This window comes from Eschrichtius robustus, chromosome 18 (assembly GCF_028021215.1).
Source record: "Eschrichtius robustus isolate mEscRob2 chromosome 18, mEscRob2.pri, whole genome shotgun sequence".
NCBI lineage: Eukaryota > Metazoa > Chordata > Mammalia > Artiodactyla > Eschrichtiidae > Eschrichtius > Eschrichtius robustus.
Genome location: NC_090841.1, coordinates 1,350,327 through 1,365,580, shown reverse-complemented (window position 1 = coordinate 1,365,580; position 15,254 = coordinate 1,350,327). Strand labels below are relative to the sequence as shown.

The window sequence follows — 15,254 nt, the reverse complement described above, 5'->3', positions numbered from 1 at the left end:
CTGCTCCTCCAAATCAAAGCTCCCGTCCCCTGCAGTCCCCCACATGGTATCTCCCCGTCACGCTGGCCGCAGGCTTGGCATCAGCGATCCTCATGTGGCCTTTGGTTTCCGGAGCAGGGGTGCAAACTGTAGTCTGGTTTTCCTCATTTAGTCACAGGCCTGTGAGAACAGAGTGTCCCTCCGAGGGTGATGGCCGAATCAAGCAGGCTCCTTGGGCCTGAGAGGCAGCCCTGCCGGCCACCGCGAGTCCGGTGCTCCCGGGCTGGTGCTGTAGGCTGGGCTGCGAGTTCCCAGCCTCGCCCTGAAGCTACACCTGAACTGGAGCGAACTGCCAGCTCCTTTACGGAGGGGCCGACACCAGGGGGACTGATGGTGCTGAGCGGAGTTTGGGGGGAAGATGACCTGACACTGTAGACTCACTGCCCGAATGACGTCTTAGGTTTCTCTCACTTGGGCTGCGATCGCGCGGGGGTAGGCGGTTGTTGGATTTTGCTCTTCTTTTAGAAGCCAGTGTGAGCATGGGCCCAGTTCTCCAAGTTCAAGTTCAACCCCAGAAGTTTGCTTCTCACACATGGAGCCTTCTGAGAAGGAAGCCAGGTCAGACAGTGAGCCGCCTCGCAGCCGTCCTTTCCTGAGTCTGGGGGGGCTTTTTCCCATGAATGTCACTCTGAGTAAGTACAGGACCTGCCAATTATTCTGGAAGAAAAACAGCACAAACAGGTGGCGAGGATGAAGAGAAGAAAGGGCAGGCAGGCTCAGGCTGAGTCACTTGCTTTGCAGGCTTTGGAGTCAAGGAAGGCTGCAGAGACTCATGGCCCGAGTGGCCCGACAGGAGAAAGCATGTTCAAAGCCGTGCTTCCGGGCAGGTGGAAGGTGGGGCTCTTTTAGAAGTTTTTATTTAGAGAGAAGGTGTTGGAAACAGCAGGACCGCTTAAGGCTTGGCTCCCCTGGAGCGGGGCCAGTAGGAAAAAGCTGAGGCTTGAGCAACATGTTACGGAAGAGACCTTGGCGACACCCATCGGTGTACTTGGCAAGAAGAGTCATGTAGAAGGAGTGAAGGGCAGTTAAGGGCGCCAAGAAAGAGCCCGGCTCCTGCCCTCTGCACCACACCCTCAGCTGTAGGATTTTCTACATTTTACGTCTTTTAAAATTTAAACTTAAAAGTTTAGGGGTTGCGAATTCCCTGGCAGTCCGGTGGTTCATACTCTGAGCTTTCACTGCCGAGGGCCTGGGTTCACTCCCTGGTCGGGGGACTGAGATCCTGTAAACCACACGGCTCGGCCAAAGAAAGAAAGAAAGAAAGAATAAAGAAATAAAAAATAAATTTATTTCTAAAAAAACCCGTAAACATTTTTTAATTTTTTTGGGGGGGGCCTTGCTGCACGCCTTGCTGGATCTTAGTTCCCTGACCAGGGATTGAACCCAGGCCCTCGGCAGTGAAAGCGCCGAGTCCTAACCACTGGACCGCCAGGGAATTCCCTATGTTTTTTTCTCAAAGAAGTAAAGTGTCTGAGTGCATTTCCTCATGGTTGCCTTTTCCTCCCCCAGCTCTGAGCCTCGGTCCTTCCAGGAAGGATGCTTCCTCTGTTTGCCGCTTCCAGCCGCGGCCCGGGCAGCTCTCCCTGCTCCACGCAGGGCTCTGCTTCCTGCACCGCTGGGTGCCCGGTCCATCCCTGCTTTGTGTTCATCCGCTCCAGCGTCCACGAGTCTTATGACTGCCCGTCGCCAGGCGCCCTAGGTCAAAATTCACCCATCGAAACTTTTTCTAAGACGTTTTCCTGCCATCTCTGCATTATTTATTGTACCTCCTGAAAACATAACCTCGACGAGGCTGAGGGAACTGTCTTCCCCCGGCCCCTGGAGCTCACCTTTCAGCCCTGGCCCATGTCCCTGTGCCCACCTGGCCTCTGTCTTGCCTTCCGAAGCCTGGGTCAGCCTGTCCGTGGCAGGAAGTCCATCCCCGGAGGGCACTGAAGAGTTCCCGGGGTTCCAGCTGCTCGAGCTCTTTCTCCCGTGATGTTCACCGAGCCTGCCGTGGGCCCAGCTGCACTGTCGTCCTCCTTAGCTTAGCCTGCTTCTCGGGGGACGCATCAGCTGGGACTACAGGCCCTTTGGAGCAGGTGTGTCACCCCCTTCACGAGGACCATCCTCCAAATGAATCGAGACCCGCTTTCTCGGCCGTAAGTTGGAAGAGCCTCCTATCAGCGGCCTTCCGTTTGGAGGCAGATGGAGAGGGAGGCGTTTCTCATTACAGGGCAGCTCTGGAGGGACACCAGGGTCTCAGCATTTTAAGAAGCCCCAGAACTATATCAGAACCCACACCTGTGGCTCAGCAAGTGTTTCATGTCGTTCACTGACCACTGGGAGGCGATCAGATTCACGAGAGGCCACTCCTGGCCGACGTGTGCTGGGCCGCGCGTGACACCCGTGGGAGTGCGGGCGCGGCCGGGAGGCGGGGGGCGCCTCGCTGCAGAGGCATGTCTGAAGCTCCTGTGGGTGCCTTGTGTGCGTGGAGCTGGTCCGTCCAGCTCTCCCGAGGTTCCCTCCTGCGTGGGGAGGGCCCGGCCCGGCTGCAGCCCGCAGGCTCGGACGGTCTCTCTCAGGGCAGTACAGCCGAGAGACTTGATCTGCTGGCTGGGAATCATCAGTTAATTAGAACTCTCCCAGCAGCGATGGCCTGTAAGAAGTAGACCATTTTTGTAGTAGTATTTACCCTTTTATGGGAGGTTGTTTTCTGAGTAGCCACACTGGCCAGCAGCAAAACCCTACTGAAAGGAGAGATCCTGCTGACTTATTGTTTTAGAGGCAACTCCAGCCCCATCAACAGATAAACATAATGGAAACACCAACCACATGCTCAATTAAAAACACCTGCTTGGCATGCCTGGGGTTACATCAGCAGTGCTTAAAGCAAAAGCACCTGTGCTAGTATTCTAACCACTCTAAAAGAAAATCAGGGACTTCCCTGGCGGTGCAGTGGTTGAGACTGCACCTTCCAGTGGGGAGCTGGGGTCCCGCATGCCTTGGGGCCGGGAAATCAGGGCATGGGGCACAGGCCGTATTGTAGCAAGTTCGCTGAAGACTTTTAGGATGTTCCACATCCCAAAAGAAAAAAAAAAATCTTTAAAAAGGAAAAGAAAATGAAATGAAACGCTGTCACTCTAACACCTGACTGCTAATCCTCACCCACAGGTAATTGGGCAGTGATGGGTTTCAGCTCCTCTGATGTGAGCTGGAAAGTTAACAGGCAGGGCCGGGGAGGGCGGCGCCCCCGGTGGAGGACAGAGGTGGAGGGAAGGCGTCCCCAGGAGAACAGGCAGAGAAGCAAGGCTGTAGGTGACCGCTGGGGCAGGGAGCCTGAGGCCCGGCCATCCTGCTTCCCCGAGGTGCAGGCCCTGGAGGTGCGAAGCTCCGCGGGTGGTCGTGAGGGGCAGGCGGCGACGGGCCGTGTGTGCCTCGGCGTGGAGGCTGAGGGCTTCCGCTGCTTGGCGCCGACCTCTCTGTCAAGAGCTCCGTTCCCGGATGACCCCAGTTAGGTCTCCGCCACCTCACCGAACCCTGGTGCGCTTACGTTCGCACGAACGGATGCCTTGTGCTGTGGCTGTATTTAAGGTCCAGACCTTTTCTTTGTTTTGGACTCATAATACTGGTGTTTTTCTCCCCGAAAGCTTTGTTACAAGCGCAGCAAAGTAAGAAAAATCACATGAGGGTGTCACTGCCGCGGCCCAGACAGCTCTGGACTATCCCTCGGATTACGACGAACTCTTTCCCTTCTTTCCTTTTCATTTTTTGGTCTCTTTCCGCTAAAAGCTTTATTCTTAAAAATACTCGAAGGGAAGATACCGCTTATGTTCCCTACCCTGAGTCAAATTGCTTTTATTTTTCTGCGTTCTTGTCTAGTCTCTGTTAAGAGTACTTTGCTCGAGTTTTTATTCATTTCTAATGGCTTCATGAGATTTCATTTCACTGACCCTTTTGAAAAAATCTAATCTTTTTGCCTGCTGTGGGTTGTTTTAAGGTCATTTCAAGTTTTCTGCCGTATGATGCTTCTTTGCACATACGGTCTCCTCCTCTGGCGCCTTCTTCCCCCAGAACAATCCGGGCAGTGGGATCGCCCCGTCGGGCCGGACGCCTGCCCAGGATGCGGCCCCGTCTGCCCCTCACTTCCCAGCGGCCTGGCCGGGACCGTCCACCCCGAGCTCTGGTCTCCTTGCCCCGCGTCCCCTCTGAGGCGCTGGATGCGGGGGTTTGATGCGTATGAGTCAGTGTCCTGTTGCATCAGCTAAACGTGTTCAGTCAGCTCTTCTCCAGGGTCGCAAGGTTTGCCTGTGTCATCCCGCAGGAACGGCCCCGCCCTGCTTCCAGGAAAACTCATGGTGCTGAGCGACTCACAGACCCGAAAGCCTCTGGGTGACAGCGGGGCAGGGCTTAGCAGTCTTCCCTTTTTCACCTATGAAAGCCCTGTCCTTGCCTCGCCTTTTCCCTGGAAGGAAGTGTGGTGGGGACGGGCGGATCAGGGCTTTGTCACTCTTGCTCTGGAGCCAGTTTTCATATTGCCTGTGGGAGACGCAGTGCTTAGTGAAGAGTGTAGAAAACAAAGACGTGCAAGCGTACGTGAGTGTAAGGAACTAACTCATGGTTCTAGCTGGTTTCTCGTGAGAAAAACCCGACTCCTCATCATCGCATAGTCCTTAGTTTAAACTCCACGATCAGTGACTACGTTATTACTCTGTACCGTTTGTTCATAAGGGCTGCAGGGATGGACTTTCTAAAGAAGAGTCCAGTGTCCCGACTCGGGCTTGACTATCTCTGCACTGGGGTCACTGGCGTCTGGCTTGACACTGAACGTCTCTGGGGATCGGGGGCTAAGCCTGAGGTGGCCTCTTTCTCTGTAACCCCTTCTCCTGGGCCTCTGATGGGGGGTGACGCTGGACCAGCACAGGCTTCCTTCACGCCCTTGGATGTTGCATTTTGTCATCTGACACACTAAAGCTTTTTTTGTCTCAGTTAAGACGTTGGATTGAAGCCTGGACAGCTCTGGTTGGGGGAACCTGTATATCACCTCGTCCAGATGCCTGGGAGGCAGGTCTGTTCCGCGTGGTGATGGTGCTGGCCAAGGTGGAGAAGTGTTTGCACAAGAGAAACTTGAAAATTCAGGACCAAGTGTGGTGAAAAGTAGAGCAAAACAAAGTAGAAGATCAAAAGCTGGGAAATAGTAAAAAAGAACCAGACAAGGAAAGATGGCATGAGAAACGTGAGAAAAGCAAGTGAATATGAGGCCATGCCAAAAATATGTGCATTGAACAAGAAAATTTAATATGAGAAGGGGGTGATTAGAAGGAAGAATGTTTCTGTGCACCCGGTCATCAGTAGAGGAAACAGTCCCAGGGCTCCTCCTTCAGCAGATTTTGCATTCCTGAGCTACGCAAGACCCCCGCCGCCTCCCCCTTCTTCCACGTCCCCCCGAAGGACAGGCTGAGCACCACGGTCGTTATTTTAGTGGTGTCTTCCCATCCTCCTCTCCCTGCTCACAAAGTGCCAGGCCCAGGATGCCCAAGGGTGAGGACCATGCTTTGAACTTCCACTCTGTCCCCTGTGAGGTTCAGCTGGGCTGGGCCAGAGGGCCGGTCATTCAGTCACACACAGGTTGCCCGTGTTTCTCTGAAGGTGTTTTATAGATGTGATTAGCAGCTACAGTCAGTTGACTTGAATAAGGAGATTATTCTCAATAATCTGGGCAAACTTCATCCAATCAGTTGAACAGCCTTAAGGGCAGAGCTGAGGTTTCCACCAGCGGCTCCCGCCCGGGATCTCAGATGAGCCAGTGTCCACACGCCGATTCTTTGGCATAAATCTCTTGGCGTATCTATAACTGAGTGATTCTGTCTCTCTGGTGGGACCCTGACTGATATATCCCAGACCTTTCATTGCACTTGAAGTTTGCACCTTGCCTGTGGGTGGCAGTCTGGGAACCTCCTGTGAGCACGCCAGGTGCAAAGTGTATGCCCAGGCCGTGGGTGTGTGTTGGTGGATTGTGGAGAGTCTTAGACTTTAGCTAAAGGAGGTGAGTTGAGGCAGGAGGTGTTCAGTGAAGGGGCTCCTGCCCACTCTGGCTGGACTGTCCTCGCCCAGTGGTTTTTCAGGACGTGACGCAAACCACCTTTTGAACTAGCAGTGATCATAGTATTCATTGCTCTGTCTGAGATTTAGAAAACTTTTAACCGCTTGGGGCTTTTCCTTGTACGTGTGACTTGAGAATTTTACCACGAGATAGAGGTATACTGACCCCCCAGGCACACTGGAATGAGGGGGTTTCAGTGCTCAAACTGCTGCGGGGGTCCTGTCTCTATCCAGGGAGTCATCACCAGATCCATTCAACTCAAGCGCTTGGCCTGCCTTTTATGCCATCGCAAGGATTTATTTAGTTATTGATAATGTTAACATCTAGGCCACAGGTGGCACTAAGGCTCTGGGTGGAGTGGAGCTCATAGCACAACTTGACCTTCAGAACATCCCGAACATGAAGCTTTAGTTCTGTGCTGAGTGCAGCAGGGATGAACCCGGGCATTTGCCTCAGCGACATGGAACCCTAATCAGTGAGCATCTTGGCTGAATTTCTCATGGCCGTTTCTTTTCTTTGGATTTAGCTTCTGGGTAAAAACTCAAGCTTAGAGAAATCTGCCTCAGAAAATTCAAATGGGGCAGAAAGAAGCAGTTAGGAAGAGGAAATATTAAAACTTTTTCTCTTTTCTAATTTGTTCAGCTAATGAATAGCAACTGGTAAAAAACTGACCGCCCTCCGTGGATGAAGCAGGAGTGAAGGAAGTGCGGGTCCTCTCCAATGTGAGGGCGCCGGGTGATGGAGAAGCCCTCTAACGCTTTGATCAGTCGGGTCACTGTTAGCGCTCACGATGCTTACAAATCAAAACTTACTCTGGGTGGCTCCCTGTGTGGGTACTTTGAAATCTTTGGAAGTCAGCTCTGAAAGTACTCAACACAGTTGTGGGAGAAGAGAGTCAGGGCAAACACCGTCACAGGCCCAGGCTGGCTTCCAGGTCCGCATCCTTCCCAGTTTGGTGCTGGAATGGAAACTCTAGGCTGTTGGAATGTTGACCTGGGGGCCAGGGCTGAGGGAGGGTCCGCAGCCCCCGCCTGGCTGCCTTTCACGGCGCTCCCGAGCCTTGGGTGCGGGAATGCCTTGGCAGGTGGCTTTGGGCGGCCTGGGGAGAGGACCGGGAGCCACCCTTCCTGCCCAAGACATGGCGCGGAGGGAGCCAGGGAGAGAGGCGGCGGGACCCTGCGGACCAGCAGTCGTTTCTTGGTGGTTCTGGGCGGCACCACGGGCCTTGTGTTCAGTGTTTCCTCCTGGTGCCGATGCCCCGCCCCCCCCCCCCCCAGCTCTGCCACCAGGAGGGGAGGGCGGGCGACTGGTGAGCATCTGAGTGAACTGAGTTGCTTTGCTCTCATTAGCAGTCAGATGAACCCAAGGATGGTCTAGAACTAATAGGAAGCCCCGGGTCGGCGCCAGCTGGGGACAGCGACATGGGTGCAGGCACGTCGGCTCCCAGTGGAGGACGCGCCAGGCCGCGGCTCTGCAGTCGTTTACGGTGGGAATTAGGACAGCCCAGATGTTAACCAACAGTAGGATGGACAAGGAAGCCGCGAGGATGGACGCCTTCAGCAACACACCACTCTGGTGAATCTTAAAAGCGTGAGGTGGAGTGAAAGACGCAAGTCAGAAAAGAACACACTGTGAATCCGTCTCCAAGAAGATGAAAAACAGGCAGAATGCAGACTCCATGTTTCAGGAATGTGGAGGAAGGAATGGTTATTACGGAAGTCAGGATGTTTGCCTCTGGGCGAGTCAGGAAGCCGGCCGGGCGTGCTGGAGGGGCCGCGCTCTCAGCTCCGCGTGCGGCTCCGCGCGTCCCCACGTGTCACACGCGCGTGCGCACGCGTGTGCAGCCACGCGGAAAGGGCTTCTCACCCAGGGTCCTCAGTCGCCCCGAGTCACCCCTGCCCTGCGTGGGCCCCCGGCCCCCCCAGCCGCGCAGACGCCCACGGGGGCCCGAGGAACTGTTTTCTCCCCCGGCAGCTGGGCCGCAGGGGTGAGGGGCGCGCGGGCCTCGTGGCGGCCTGGACTCTGGCGGTGGAGCCCCCGGCCCGGGGGAGGGAGGGCGCCGCGCGGGGGCGCGTGTGCACGCCGGGGCTGAGGGTCCAGGCGGACCGCGTCCTCCACCCCCGACTCCCTGTTCCGGAAGCGGGGCCTCTCCACGTGGAGGAAGCCGCTCCGGAAACCAGAGCTGGAGACTTCGCAGCCCCCCTGCCAGCCTGGCCGCGGGGCGTGCCACCTCCCCGCCCGGCCCGCTTCCCTCTCCCGGCGGCCGTGCGGGTCGTCACCTCGCGTCCCTGCTCCTCCCTCAGGCGAACGCGTGGAGGGTAGGACCGTGTGAGCAGCGCGCGCGCGCGCGCACACACACACACACACACACACACACACACACACTGCTCTAAGCTGCCTTGCATCAAAGAATAGCACCTTTTTACGAACGCATCAAAAGCTGAGCACGGCCGGGCTTGCAAGCGGACGAAGCCTGGAGGACGGCTCTGCAGCTCTTCCGACAGCCCCAGGTCTTAGGCAGACGTGCAGAGAAGCCTTCCGACGGGACGAGGGTGGTAGGTTAGAGAAGGGGGGACAGCGGGGGGGCCGGAGGTTGAATCGGTATCCGACCATTTCACAGCGCGCACTCCTTTCAGGACCCGTTTGTGTACTGCAGTTCTGTGACGCCGCGTTTGATGAAGCCCGTGGCAGTGCTTTGCAGAGAATTTTGGGGTCCCGCTCTAGAGAAGTCAGGATGAGAATGACGGTAATGAAACGGTCTTTCCCGAGGACTCACCACCTTGCCGGCCCGTTCTCTCCACTTAGGAAGGAGTAGTGTCCCCGGGCGACCTTGACCTCGTCATGTCGGACGGCCTGGGCATGCGGTACGCGTTCATCGGGCCCCTGGAAACCATGCACCTCAACGCCGAAGGTAGGCTTCCGTTCCGTCGGGTCCAAGGTGGGATTCTGTGCGGTTCAGTGCTCTCATGGTTTTGTAACGGTCAATCTTGCCTTTTCTTACAACTGAATAGAAACAGTGTCGCGCAGGAGATAGCGGCCAGTCCGTCATTCACAGGGAGGGGCTGAGGTGAAAGTCCACGCGGGCTCCACGCACCTCCCCGTGGCAAGAGCTGGGGGGCGGGGGCGAGATGCTGCCGACACCGCCAAGGACCCTCCAGCCTGAGGAAGACAGAGCTGTGTTTCCTGGGAACGATGGTGAAGTGCTTTACAGAGGCAAGAAGAAGAAATAGGATTGGGGACGTGACCACCGGAACCTCGACTGCACACACCTTTGCCCAAACAGGAACAGCTTCTGGGCGTGTTTGCTGAGCGTGGGTCTCCTTCCAGAAGGCGGGGGAGGCCTGAGGGAGGGGCTTCTGCGGGAGAAGGGCTGGTGACGGGTGGGGGGCAGGCCTGGCTGGCAGCTGCCCCAGAAGCCGACCTCCAGGGGCTGGGGGAGTAGGTGAGAGCCAGTGAGCTGGTGACACTGAAAAGAAAAATAACTTGAGCAGGGGAGACTCTCCCAAGAATGAAACTTTCAGCCATAGAGTTTAATCAACTGAAAAAAAGGACGTCATTTGAAAAACAAGCAATAAAACCTACAACAAATTAAGACAAAATAAATTTAAAAAGCTATGCATAAAAATCTGGGGAAACGTCACCTAAATGTTATTATTGCTGCTGTCTCTTGGTGCTGAAATGATGAGTAACTTATTATCCTTGTGCTTTTTTATGTTGTCATAAATCTGTGCAATTTTTGTGTATTGTTTTAAGCATTAGGTTATTAACTTGTGAAACTTGAGTACAAAGAAAAAACAAGTGTTGTGTTCAGCTCCATGGTCTACATTTAACGAACGTGTTGAGAAACTGGAGCATATCCAGAGGAAGGTGCCCGGAGTAGTATGTGTCTGTCTGTCTGTCTGTGTCTTTTGTGGGGCTGGAGCTAGAACAGAAGGCCAGAAACGGCCGGAGGAACTTTCTAGAACCTGGAGCTGATGTGCGGAGAGGCCCTGCTTTGAGAGGGGAGCTGAGTGGCCGGAGGCTGGTGCCCACCTGCCAGACGCTTGGGTTGAGGGGAGACTCCTGCAGTGAGGTCGGGGGGCGGGGGCCGGAGTAGGTGACCCCTGGGAGTCTGTTGGACGTAGATTTTAGAGTTCCACGGTGTTTCCCTGTTAGTTCAGTCACTTCTCACCACAGTAATTGGTGGAATATAGTTTCCGGTGAGGGAGTCAAGCAGTTTCCTAGATGCGTTGGTGCCCGGCTGCACACGTGTGCGCCCAGAAGCGGTTCAGTACGGGACGGTTCTCCCCGGGGCGGAGCGGGGAGAGGGGCAGCGCAGAGAGCAGCGAGCAGGGGTTCCCACGCTCGCTCATTAAAATGAAGTCTTGGAAAATTTCAAATGCTTTTTTCAACCAGAACCTTAAAAGTGAGGAATATATTTAAGCATTTGAAATGGATGTAGACACTGCCTGGTAACCATCATGTTTTTCTTTTTCTTTCTTCCTTTTTTTTTTTTTCTTGAGAAAAATAAGATAATTCAGGTATCACGAGAAATCTATAGGGAGAGACTGAGAACAGCTTTAACTCTCAAACAAATAGAAACAGAAGCCGATGAAACCAGAAACTCAAGAATCAAATAGTGTGCAGACAGGAAGGAGGCCCACAGCAATTTTTCAAACAAAGCAGAAATGATAAGAAAACCTAATTGGCTTAATATGATAGTGGTGGACGGATGTAGTTTTCAACTTCAGAGCATTCCAAAGACCAGAGTTAGACAGTTTTGAGATCTGGCTTGGCATCAATGGAAATGTTCGTTATTCCTCACAGTGTCACCAGAATATATCAAGAATTCTTCCTTTTGGATATAGTTTTATATAAAGCCAACATCTCAGGTTAAGGCTAGTTACTAGTCTTTAAAAGCTACAGTTTATCTGGAAGTGGTAGAGGTATTTTAGAATTTGTTTTTAATCTAATAAAATAGCACCTGAGAAACAGGAGGCCAGCATGCCTACTCCGTTTGGCTACTTTTTAAGGCAGCGCCGGCTCTCAGAATGGTGGTTCTGGCTGGTGGAGCCAGCCAGCGCCCCGCTGACCTGCAAGCTAGATGACCTTGGAACGTCAGTTCACTGCACCTCGGTTTCCCCACCTGTAAAATGGGTATAGCAGCAGTGACCCCCCCCCCCCCTCACAGGGGTGACATGAGAATACACGGCGTGCAGACACTGGGCTCAAGTTAGAAACCAGTGAAATGAGCTAAATCTAATTTCATGAGAATCTGTTTTCTCCCCCCGCCCCATCTTTCCTTATTCCGTATAAGCATCTCTTAAGAAGGTAGGTTCAGAGTCTTCTAAAAAGCTAAGCTCTATGAGTTTTTGGAAGAGGGTATTGTTGACAGAGCAGAGGGCATGGATATAAAGAAGATATGGGGGAAGGGCAGACTAGTGGGATAAAAGGTGAAGTGTTTGTTTTTCCTTTCCATTTTCTTTCTTTCTTTCTTTGTTTTAAATAGTTATTTATTTATTTATTAGGCTGTGTTGGGTCTTAGGTGCAGTGCGCAGGCTTAGTTGCCCCGCGGCACGTGGGACCTTAGCTCCCCGACCAGGGATCGAACCCGCGTCCCCTGCGTTGGAAGGTGGATTCTTAACCACTGGATCACCAGGGAAGTCCCTAATTTCCATTTTCAGTGAAATTGTCATTCTAGGATTATTCCCACTCAGTTCACCTTTCATGGTGTAGAGAAGCCAAAATTATCGTTGGAAATATTTAAAAGCCTCCTTTTTTACTCTCTAATGGAAGGGGATGTGTTGCAAATAATAGTAAGAGTGATACCTTCACTGGAAAGTTGTCAATAAGGCACACCGCAGATCCTGACTGTAAGTCACTGTGAACTTCCTGTGTCTGGAGCGAGTGGAGGCTCCCAGCCTCGCCACAAACAACGGGCTGTTTATCCTGAGAGCTGAGTGCACGTTATAGAAAGTGTTTTTATGCTAATGAGACTGAAGTTTTCATTGGCTTATGGGGAGACGTTATGGACTGTAAAGAGTTTCACCATATTTTATTCTGTTCTGAAGAAATAAAAGCCCTTTTAAAACTCCAAATTGTATAAAAGGCAGTAGGGAAAAAAGGTTCTAGAAAGCCCCTGGGAGACTCAGATGACTTCACAGGGGCAGTGAAAGAGGGACACTCGTTCAGAAAATGTAAAGTGACCCAGAGGTGAAACACAGCACCTGAATTGAGTCCCGTGGCTCATTGCTGGGGGTTGGGGGCCCGGGCAGCTTGTTTCTCCGAAAGTGGGTGAGTTCGCAGCTGCAACACATCTGCCTGATCTTTTCTCACTCAGTCTCTCCAGCTCATTCGGTTCAGCGTCTCTGCTTCCCAAACACGAGTAAGCTGTATTTGTGTCTGGATTTTATCACCTTGAGTTTGAATAAACCAACAAATAGGCACAGTGAAGTAAATATTTAATTTCCAAAAGTGAATAAGTGTCTGGGGCGTTTTCCATGTTCCAGAGACGCTGAGCCATCCAAGAGAACTGGGGGGGCGAGGGGGGCCTTCCTGACCTCTGGACCGTCCCCTGGTGCTTCCGGTAAACACAGTGAAACCCCTCTTCTTAAAAGGGAGCGTCCACCACTTAATTGCAGGTGCTAACGTCAGAAAGGTAGCATTTTCGAATTCTCACCCTTCGAACCACTTTCTCTTCTAAGACAAAGTGGGTATCATTTTATCACCCTCAGAGAGAAGGCAAATGATTTGGGACAAATGCAGTTGAAATCAGCGAATTTAGGCTTTCACATCAGTGTAGATGCATCAGGACTAACCCCACAGAAGTTGTTTTTCTTTTTTAAGGCGTATCTAGTGGAGATCATTTTTATTTTAAATGAATCACGCAGTTTTCGTGGGGTCGGTGAGGGCCCAGCTCTGGATCTCTGCAAATCCTGCAGTTTTGTTTGTTCCCTTGTTATCTTTTTAGCCTGACTGACCAACTGCTGAGTCTCTCTGGTTTTGAGAGAGGTTGGCAAAGGGCCAGCGCAGCTCAGCGGCTCTGGGGCCAGGCTCCCGGTGCGACCTGCCTGGCGGGCAGGAGGGAGGGATGGGGGGGGAGGGCCATGCTGTGTGCCGATTGGCCAGTCCAGCAAGCCCGCCCGGCGTGTGGGCAGCTGACGGGCTTCCTCTTGGAGTCGGCCTCTGCCACGCTGCCCGCGCGCTGCTCCTAAGTGCGGAGCTTCCCCCCCGCCCTCAGGATGAGCCTCTTCTCCATGTGCTTCTCCACCAGAATCCTAGGGCTCCATCTTCGATTGAGGGCCCGGAAGCCGCGGGCCTAGTGGGAAGTCGTGTGGCCGGGGCTCAGATGCAGGTCAGGGCGGGTGGCTGGCGGCGCCCTAACCCAGCGGCCACAGCTGAGCCAGCCCCTGGGGTAAAGAGCCCGTGTTAAGGCCGCCGCCGCCCGGTGGGTCAAGTGCCAGCTAGAAGCCAGGGATAAGAGCGGAGTGGGCAACGGATTTAGTTGAACTTGACATCTTTGGTTCTTAGAAAATGCATTCGAGCCATGTACACAAGTAATCTCATAGGTGCATTGTTGAAGGAGACGCTCGTGGTGAAAACAGGATTAATGTGATAGTCGAGGAATCAAAGCAGGAACGTGGGCCGACCCAGCGTCCCTGAGAGGCGCTGACCCAGGCCTGGAGGTCGGGTCGCTTCTCGGGCCTTTATTGCCGAGAAAAGCTTGAGTAGTGAGCCCAGGGCCACTGACCGGGGTGCATTTCCCACCCGCAGCCCTGCTTCACCCACGGGAGGGTGAGCCCAGGGCAAGACTCTCCGGACACATTCTTGGTTTGAGCACAGACAGGAGTTCTCTGACTTGGGGATTCTTGTTTTCTTCTGCTTTCAGGTATGTTAAGTTACTGTGACAGGTACAGCGAGGGCATGAAACATGTCCTAAAGACTTTTGGACCCATTCCAGAGTTTTCCGGGGCCGCAGCTGAAAAAGTGCACCAGGTGCGTAGACTCCGTGCCGGTGGAAGGCAAGGATTCGTTTGTAGCCAGGTTCTTTGCCTTGACTCTGAGGTTCCACGTTCCTGACTGTCCATAGCCCCGTCAGGGTCTCAGGGGACCCTCCGAGCCGTGTGACCAAGGAACTGGCAGCTCATTTTGACTCGTCTGAGGGAACCGTCGGCCCCTCTGGATTTGGAAAGTTATGTTAGTTGAGGGTTTGCCAGGCTTCTTTTGTCTCTGAAAGCAGATTCAGAGTTTGCATAAATAGGAGTAATTTCCCTCCTGCTAAGTTAGTTGCTCTTCATGCTTCTTTCCCCTTTTCCCCTCTTGTCTGTTCTTTTCTTTCCTGTTCCCAGGCCATGTGCGTGAAGGTTCCAGATGACCCGGAGCACTTAGCTGCCAGGAGGGAGTGGAGGGACAGATGCCTCATGAGACTTGCCAGACTGAAGAGCCAGCTGCAGCCCCAGTGAAGCCTCGTGCGACCACTGCCGCCCATGCTGGAGCCCGTTCGCTGGAAGCACGAGCCCCTGTCAAGGGGCTCAGAGACGCTGGGAGGCCTTGGGAGCCCAGCAGGCAGAGCCTGACTTGCTCTCCACTAGGCAGGCGCCCCGGTGGACGGGGTGGTGCCCCAGACTGGGGGTCAGAGCAGCACTGAGGTCTGCGGGCTGGAACCCCTGCCACCAGGGCAGGCGAGAGAGCAAATCCTCTGAAGATTTTACCATTTATTTCCCGTGTGATTACATGTGGATACATTTCATAGCCAGTGATCGTAGTTTCAAGTTATTTTAATCTGCTGCAAAATAGTTTTATAATTATTTTCTGACCTCTTGCTGAGTACTCTGCGGCCCTGCACTTACGAGGCAACTCCCTTCATTTTCTTGATGCTTATTCCAAATAAAAGCGTTTGATTCCATAAAGACGTCTTTTCCTTCTGTTCTTTCTGCTTAAGTCGGTGATCCTGATGACGGACGTTATCTCGAGTGACCACAGTCGAGTCGTAAGCCGATCTTTTGTTCAGAGCCCTCTGTCATTCGGGGACAACCCCCAGTTTGGGCCAGTGTTTCCCACGGCGCCGCGGTCGGGTGTGCTTGGAAAGCCCCTTCTGGGGGTGGCGTGCACCCCACCGACGCCGCCCCAGCGAGCGCGTGACCAATGGCACGGC

General features: G+C 53.5%; 1 protein-coding gene across 2 annotated transcripts in view; it reads left to right on the top strand.

The window, feature by feature from the left end:
- The window catches only part of CRYL1 (crystallin lambda 1), a 78,643-nt gene extending 63,634 nt beyond the window's left edge, over window positions 1-15,009 (top strand). For both annotated transcript variants that reach the window (XM_068526855.1, XM_068526856.1), the window contains exons 6-8: window positions 8,927-9,032; window positions 13,989-14,095; window positions 14,449-15,009. In XM_068526855.1, coding sequence (XP_068382956.1) covers window positions 8,927-9,032; window positions 13,989-14,095; window positions 14,449-14,562 — 327 coding nt within the window. In that variant the 3' untranslated portion in view covers window positions 14,563-15,009. The remainder of the gene's footprint in view (window positions 1-8,926; window positions 9,033-13,988; window positions 14,096-14,448) is intronic.
- The last annotated feature ends 245 nt before the right edge of the window (window positions 15,010-15,254 follow it).